This window comes from Molossus molossus, unplaced genomic scaffold, assembly GCF_014108415.1.
Source record: "Molossus molossus isolate mMolMol1 unplaced genomic scaffold, mMolMol1.p scaffold_m16_p_23, whole genome shotgun sequence".
NCBI classification, from domain to species: Eukaryota; Metazoa; Chordata; class Mammalia; order Chiroptera; family Molossidae; genus Molossus; species Molossus molossus.
In genome coordinates, this window is record NW_023425359.1 from 17,083,057 (window position 1) to 17,091,387 (window position 8,331).

At 56.8% G+C, this 8,331-nt stretch overlaps 1 protein-coding gene across 1 annotated transcript; it reads right to left on the reverse strand.

Annotated features, from left to right (window-relative positions):
• Window positions 1-525: 525 nt before the first annotated feature.
• HLX (H2.0 like homeobox) lies at window positions 526-7,989 on the reverse strand. Its single transcript, XM_036277744.1, has 4 exons — window positions 6,925-7,989; window positions 6,006-6,185; window positions 5,071-5,255; window positions 526-3,310 (listed from the first exon to the last, which is right to left on the reverse strand). Exons 1-4 carry the CDS (start codon window positions 7,514-7,516, stop codon window positions 2,798-2,800), a joined length of 1,470 nt encoding a protein of 489 aa, XP_036133637.1. The 5' UTR covers window positions 7,517-7,989; the 3' UTR covers window positions 526-2,797.
• Between the last annotated feature and the right edge of the window lie 342 nt (window positions 7,990-8,331).

Sequence of the window (8,331 nt, forward strand, 5' to 3'; positions counted from 1 at the left end):
CGGCCCCTCGGAGCCCCGGCCCCGCGCGCTGCGGCGTCCTGGCGCCCGCGGCCCCTCCGCGCCCAGCCTGCCGGTCCGTGCCCTGCCCGTCCGTGCCGGGATGGTTCTTAGTTCAAGAATTTCTGGCTTTCCCAGCCGCTCCTACTAGCGTCGAGCGCCCCGGGAAGCTTCCCGCAGTCGGGGATGGGGCGACCTGCCCCGAAAGGCTGCTTCCCGCCCCGCCACCACGCCCGCCTGGACTTCTAACAGTGAACCTGCAACTCCGCTAGGTCTTGTGATTCTCGGTCCCGGGGAAAATGCGGGAGAACTCGCTGCCTAGGATAAAGCCCCGCTGGAGTTTCACTGGAGAGCGTTCAGGAACGAAAGCGGGCGGTGGTGGAGGAAGGGGTGCCTCCTACGAGCCCTCCAGGAGCACCCAGCCCCCACCCCAAGGGACCCGCCCAGCTCACCGCTCCCTCTGGTCTGGTTGAACCCGGCCGAGATGAGGCCTGACTTTACCTGAAATCACCTCTTTACACTCCCTGTACGATGACTTCCTTCACTTCGTAAAACTGGGCCCAGGCAGAGAGACGCGGCGGGGTCTGGGGGGGCAGCAGGCACCGCACAAGGGCGGGTAGCTGGCGTGAGTATGAAGCACCAACCTTCCCCATCTCCCCTCCCCAGCCTGGCTCCTCAACCAGGTGTATATCCTGCCACGTGATTCTCCTTAACGCCAGAAATGGATTCAAGTGCCTCTTAATTGTAATTCCATGTTCTTGGGCAGACCTGATTCCAGAATTCCGGCATTTGGGAGGAAACGGATTTCGGTAATAAAGGCAAAATTGGGGTACAGAGAGAATGCTGCAATTCAAGTAGCAGAACCTGTGGACAGAATAAAGGAAGCACCCCAGCCTGGGGCTGGAACCCCCCGGGCAGGTGGGGAGGCTGCCCACCCATCTTGTGGCACATTTAGGGACAACAGCTGGCTCACATTCCCCTTTAACTAGAGATCCCTCCTGGGGCCTCAACCTTTCCTTTCTTTTTCCTTTGTTGGACCACCCCGGTCTTCCCTCTCCCCTCCCCACTCTGGCACATTCCTTAAGGGTTCAGCTTGGTAGGTGAGGGGTTGACTGGTGTAGGAAATGGTCAGTCTGGCATCCCTGGGCTGGGCTGTGGAACTTGCCCAGGTGTCTGTTGTACCAGACCAGAGCAGACAAAATCGGAGGCATCTATTCGGCCCCTGGGCCCATAAATCTGGAAGGAAGATTTTTTAATGTGCTCGAGCAAATGGATCAAAGTGAAGAAGCTGAGCCAGACCAGGGAGCCTTCCCACTCTGGCCGGGGGACAAGGGTGGTCCTAGGCTCGCTGACCTCAGTGTCCCCACCGGAGAACCACTCTCCGTGAGAACCAGCTCCACAAAATGGATGGTCGGCCCGTAATAGGCCTTCTGCCCGGCCCACCGCTCAGTGCCAAATAGACCCTGGTGATCAGGTTCGGCCGCAACAACTGTTTGTTTTAAAATCTCCCCGAAGAACCTTTTGCAAACTCCAGACATTTTGTAGTTTCGAGGGAAGGTGAGCCAGGGTAGGACTCTTCAGCCTTTCAAAAACAAAAAACAAAAAACAAACTTTCAATGGCCCACTCCAGTGGCAGCAGCGTGCAGGTAAAATGGGTTTGCTGTACTCCAGCTGCAGTGTGATGGGGACGGGGACGCTGCCTCACCTCCTGGCAGCGGGGTTGAACTCAATCAGACACCTGCAATAGCCCAGTTATGAAGAGTGAGTGTGTGTGTGTGTGTATTAGGGTGGGGGCAGTTTTGTAGACCCATCACGGGCCAAATGTGAGCCAGCAGGTCGGAGTTCTGATCTGGGGCTCTGCCTCAGAGTGACCTTGAATAAGACACCTCCCTGCCATGCAATTGTCTGGGCATCTTTAAAGCCACCCCAGGCCTAGCCTTCCAGCCCGAACCAGCGGTCTGCCTGTCCTTTCCACCAGGACAGGACAGATCATGCCTGAGCAAGGGGCCGACTGTACTGAAATGGTTGCACAGCTTCACACCAGGCACCGGCAGCCACCTTGGGAGCATACGCTGTGGCCAGATGGACCCTGCCAGGCACTACCATCTTCTCCATCCCAACTCTGCATCTGTGGAAAGCCTGCGGGCACAGGAATCCCGACTCTCCTGGGGAAGCCATCTGCCCCTAACAGATTCTGTGGCCACCCCAGCTCCCAGGCCCCACTCAGGGTCACGGAGCACGAGTTCAGCGGCCATTGGCGGGCTTCGGGCCATGACACCTCTGAACTGGTGGAACCTGGAACCGCTCAGCCCCAACCCTGATCTCTGCAGCAAGGCGGTTCTGAGGTTGTAGCACTTACTCAAAAGCTCTAGTCCCCGCCTCCAGCCGCGGTGACCTGCAGTGCCCTGGGGCTAAGGTCCAGCACGGAGATCCCTGACCTTACTGACCGCATAGCCCCAGCCAGCCAAGCAGCCTTTCTTTACAAACTGTAGTAAACATTTTATTTACAAGTTTGTGGCACCCTAAGTGCAGCACGCGTTTGCCACGCCTAGAGCTGGAAGGAACTGTGGAGTCACACTTTACAGTGTGAGCTGCTTGTATCCAGGCAGAAGTGTCCGTGGGGCACCGAGACTCCCCAGACCACTGCGCAGTGGGGGCTGTACCAGGCGGCCAAGGAGGCTCCGCCGCTGCATCTCTGGTTCTGTCATTGCCACCACCATAAAATAGGCACACGATCCAGCCACGCAGGAAGGCTGGGCGTCTGCACGCAGGGCCCGGGTGCCCTCCGCCCTGGTCCAGTCTATAGGCCTCCGAGAGGCTGCTGGGCGGGCTCAGGGCTCTTGGGAGCGCTGCTGAGGGCTGGCTGGGGCGCAGGGAGCAACTCCGGGGCAACCCCGCTGCTGCCGCCGCCAAGGCTGCTGGCAATCCCGATCCCCGTGCTGGTGCCGGTGCTGCCCAGGCCGCTGAAGCTGTAAGTGCCGCTGCCCCCGCTGCCGCCGCCGTTCCCGCCGCTGCTGGCGGGGAGGAGCGCACCGGCGACCGAAGCCTTGATGACTGTGGTTTGGTGTGGAGACCGCTCAGCCCCCTCAGTCCGCTCTGTGTCACTGGGGGCCATGTCCAGAGACTCAGAGTCGCTGCTATCACTCTCGGCCTCGCCCTCCGAGCGGCTGGGGCTCTGCTCATCCTGCTCGCCGTCTGCAGCCGGGCCTCCGCCTGTGGGCTTCTCGTCCGCCTCCTTGTCTTTGTCCTTCTGGGCCTGGGCCTCCTTGGAGTGCCGCCACTTCATCCGCCGGTTCTGGAACCACACCTTCACCTGCGCAGCACGGAGACAAGAAAGGAAACCGAGATGAGCATGCACCCCCAAAGGCTGGAAAGCAGCGCTCATGGTCCCCAGCACCTCAGGGACAGGCCAGGCACTGTGCTCGTTGCAGGGGCCCGAGACTGCTCAGGGAAACAATGAGATCGCCAGGGATCTGCGCCTAAAAGACACCCGAGGCCTGTTTCTCAAAACGTGGCCTCCAGACCTCCAGCCTGAAATGACAGGGATTCGTGCTGGAGGGGCAGATGCTTCCACCTCTCCTGCAAACGAGGGAGGATCTCGACTCTAAATCTAAGCTTCCTTAACCCCACCTGAGTCAGGACCCTCCCAAGACTCTGACTGAGCCCTGGCCCAGAAAAATACACACATTCCCAAGATTTTGCACACAGTTTCAAGGGTTTGCTTAACCAATGTTAAGAATTCCTGCTAAGTTGGCCCCCTCCTGTAACACCACTATCGAAGGCAAGTTCCTACAGAAGCAGTTCTTTTTAGGGAGGAACATAGGAAGCACAGAGGGGAAAGGGGGTTCAAAGAGTTAATCCCAGTGGGGTGCGGGCACCACTGGCCCTTCAGTGGAAGAGGATTTCCTGGGCATGTGTACACGCAGAAGCTGATAAGGACCCAGCCCCTGCCCAGGATAAGCTAATCCTACCATGGGCTTAGAAAACGCTGGAATTAAACCTGTGTATAGTGGAGGAAGGGAGTAGGGATGGGTCGAGGAATCTATATAAATATATACGATCCCCTGGGGGACCCAATGCGTTCACACAAGTTCCAGCTTCCCTTTTAAAAATAACATCCACAGCTGGTGGAAAACGGCTGGGCTCTTCCAGTGTGTGTTGGGGAGGGGAGTTGGGCAATGGAGGACAGAAAGACACACAGATGGGGGTGGTGCACCTAAAGGACCCATAAAAAAAAAGTGCCTGCCTTTGGCTTCTGCCCCTCAGAACATTTGGTACCCAGGGAGCAAGGGCCACGGCTGTGGGTTGTGACAGAATGGTGACTCTTCTAGTTTCAAAACTCAAAAAGAAAAAGAAAAAAAAAAGGTCCAGTTCTTGATTTCGAGAAAAGGGAAAAAAATGAATTCAGACATTGAGGTCAAGCATGATAGATTTGCTCTTTTCTTGAAAATATTCAGAACCTGCTGAAATGCTCCTAAGCATACAGAGAAATATTTTTTTCTTTCCTTCCCCTGCTCCCCCCACCTGAGATTTTTCTTCAGAGCTTATGCCGTTAGGAAATCTGACTGTGGCCACTCCAAGTGCATTTCTTGCCCTACCGAGGCTAAGTAATTCCGTTTGAAATGATGTTTTCACTTCCTCACAACTGGGGATTTCACAATCCAGCAGCAGCAGGAGGAGGAGGGAGGGAGGGAGGATGGAAGAAAAAAAAAAGCCAACAACAATCTCTTGACGTTGGACTTTTATCTTTTCTGAAATAAAGTGCTTCCTACAGCGAATTGCACTGGAGTCCAGTACATAATTATTATCTCCCACAGCCTATTTGCTTTCTCAGCGGTTCTTTTGCCTGTTGGCCAAAATAAACAGACACTGCTTGCGGACACACATCTTTGGGGATGGGCTATGCCTTCTGTCTTTCTCCACACTTCTCTCTCCTGCCTCAAGTTGGGAAGTCCACAAAGTCTCCCGAAATTCAAGACCTTGTGTTTCCACCGCAGGGGAGTGGGGCCTTGGGACCGGCATGCACCAGCTGGCCACCGGAGGGGCCGTGCGTTGGAGCGGGAGCTGGCTTACCTGTGCATCAGTGAGGCCCAGCATCGCTGCCAGCTGCTTCCGGTCAGGCTTGGTCACATACTTCTGAATCTCAAACCTTTTCTCCAGGCCTTTCCTCTGCAGGTTGGAGAAGACCGCCCGGGACCATGAGCGCTTCCTCTTGTAGGTCTGGGGCATAGTGTCCTTGGTGAGCACAGCATAGGGACCTGAGAAAGGGGGAGGGAGACACAGGAGGACCAAATTAGTGCCCTGGGCCTGGGGCTCCCAGTATTGCTTAAAACTGATTTGCTCGGGCCCTATCCGCATTCACAAAGCCTTCCTCCTAGGAGGAATTTTACAGCGTTGGAGGAGGTCATGGAAAGGCCTACAGTTTCTGCACAGTGAGCTGAGAAGCCCAGCGTTATGTCCATTAATTCCAAAGGGAAAATGTAAACCTGATATTTGGCCATCAGGCATACAAAGTGTAGGCGAAAATGTCCCTCGGGCCTGAAGGATCTAAAGATGTCAGCCTGGGTTCTCATTCTCTCTCTCTCTCTCCCTCTCTCTCTTTTTTTTCTCTCTCTCTCTCTCCTCTCTCCTCTCTCTCTCTCACTTATGTGCCCACGAGAGCGCAGCGCAGATGCAATGTCCTGGAGCAAAAGAGTTTGAGGTCATTTAAAAATGTGTGTATGATAATAAGCAACATCTCTTGCAGCTGCATTTTCAAAGCACTCTCTCCCGAGAAAAGACTAGGGAAAGCCCCCCACCCACCCACCCACGAACACACTTTCTTGGTTCCCCAGGCTCCCACCCCTTTCCTGCGGCAGCAGACGCGAGAGCCAGCTCACGGAGAAATCTTTCGGTTTCTCTCTCCCGACGCGGTGGCCTCCCGCACCAATTCTGGGATTGCCACACCGCTGTCGCCACGTGAGGCGTCAGTCCTGAGTTTTCTGTCGGCGGACTTGCCCGTTCCGTACCTGGAAATGTGTCTTGAAACTGATGTTGCACTGAATTTCTCGGGTTCGAGCTTAAGGGACTGAGGATGGCAGAAGCCTCGTTAATAGGATCTAGAGACGCGAATAACTGGCCGGCGGAGGGCTGCAGGCCGGGAAGATGCAGCCCGGCGGGCCGCGCGCCGGTTAGCAGGGACGTGAGATCTGGGGACCAGGCAAAAGAAGAGCTTAGTTACACTTCAGAGCAAACCCATATTCTTTGGGCCGATTTTTGTTCCTCCCTTCCCCCCCCCCCGCGCCCTCGATCTGGTTTTCCTGGAGCAAAGTCAAGGGAGACCCCTGTCTCCACCCAAATCCCCTCTCTCCCGACGGCGGCCAAGGAAGGATACACGAAATGTCCCATATGTCCACGTCCACGCTGTTATGGCAGGGAAGGCTTTACGTAAAACCGCCAAAACGACGTCACTTTCAGGTGCCTTTGGAGAATTCCAGACTTACACCCTTGGCCGGAAGGAGCCCTACTCTGCTCTCTGGGGAGTTGAGAGTCGATTTGTTTCGCTACATTCCTTGAGTGGAATTTCACTCTAAACCAGATAAATGGAGGGGAAAGTGTTCCCCAAAAAGGCTTTCTCTGTAGATATGTGTGATTAAAGACGGACAAGTGATAATCATTTTAGCAAATGTTTACACCAACCATTTTTATGAATACTGATTCTGTGAGGTGTGCTTTTAAAGCATTCCTGGGGTCTTTTTGTTTGTTTGTTTGTTTACATAGCGCAGGTGAGTTTTAAACCCTGGTGTTTCATATTCTTCTCACAATTGATTTTCTTCTCCCTCCTTTTAATAATTTGTCTTTAACTGTAAAAACACCCAAACTGGCCCCGGGACCGAGGGTGCATCAGGGCCCTAGTTAGAGGCCTGCAGCCTCTGGCTCAAGACCTACCTCTCAGCGTGTTGCCTTCCTTGACTTTCGGGTCAAATTCTGCAGACAAAATGCGGTCAATTCCAAATTTGAGGTCCTTGCTGGAGGGGGCTGGGGCCGAGCCGCTATGGTGGGGGTTCGGGACCACCCGCGCCCCGGAGGCCGGGGACTGCAAGGCGCCTGCCCGGGGTGGAGGCGGAGGCTGCTGCTGCTGGGGTTGTTGCTGCTGCTGTTGCTGCTGTGGGTGATGGTGGTGGTAGGCGGCTGAGAGCGGAGACAGCCGCTGCGGGAAGCCAGCCGGGACTTCGGAGGGCGCCACCACCGGGGTGGGTCGAAGCGGGGATCTGGCGGCAGCTTGGAAAGAGGCGTGCGGGTGAGCCGAGCTCAAGTGCGCCGTGAGGGCGGCGGCCGAGGCCCCCGCCAGGCCCTCCGCGGCGGCCCCCGTTTCCCCCACGCCGGCGTGCAGGATGTCTGCGATGCAGAAGGAGGGTTTCTTGACCGCGGCGGGGTCTAGAGGGAAGGAGCAGCCGCCGGGGCCGGCCGAAGAGCAGTAAGCGGCCGACCAGAGGCTGAAGTTGGAGGCGTAGAAGGGAGCCAGCCCGGCGGCGAACATCCTGGCGGGTGCGCCTCCTGGCCGCCGCGGCCTGGCCGGCCGGGTGGATGGGTGGGTGGGTGTGCGGGGAGGGGCGCGCTGAGTCCAGGAGTAGGCGGCAGCCCAGCTGAGGACGATCCGCTTTCGGTTCTCTGTCCGCTCTGACGAGAGGCCAGGGAGCCCTAGCGCCGAGGGAGGAGGCGAGGGTCGGATCCCGGCCGGTCACAGTTGGCCCCGGTCACTTTGAAGGCGGTGCGAGACCCGGGTCCCCACGGGCTGGAGGCGAGCGGGGGGCGCTGGAGCGGCTGGCCGGCGGGCGCCGCGGCTCCACACACGCAAGGGAAGCCGGGGAGACGGGGGCCGGGCACCGAAAGAAAACCCAAACAGCTAACCCCTAAGAGCTAAATTTAAAACAACAACAATAATAATCCGTTAGTTTAAAAAAAAAAAAAAAGTAATAAGAGGGGAAAAAAAAAAAAAAAACTTCTCTCTAAAAACTCCCAAAGTTTTGGCAGGAGCTTTCGAGCCAGACCCAGGGTAGGACCTCTATCTGATTGCTCATTGGCTAGCCTCATGGCCAATGGGAGTGGGGAGTGGAGGGGAATTGGCAAAGAGGGGCGTGGCCGAGGGGAGGGCCACGCCCCGGCCACGCCAAAGTGTTTGCCGCTGCCGCGTGGGCCGAACGGGGTCCGGAGCGCCCTTCTCCGCGGTCCTGGGAACTCTGCCACTCCTGTGACTTCTGCAGCGCCGAACCGGCACCGGGCGTGGAGGGTTGGTCCCAGGGACCGTGGAGCACTCTCCTGGGGAAACTGATAGTCCCGCACAAGGATCGCGGT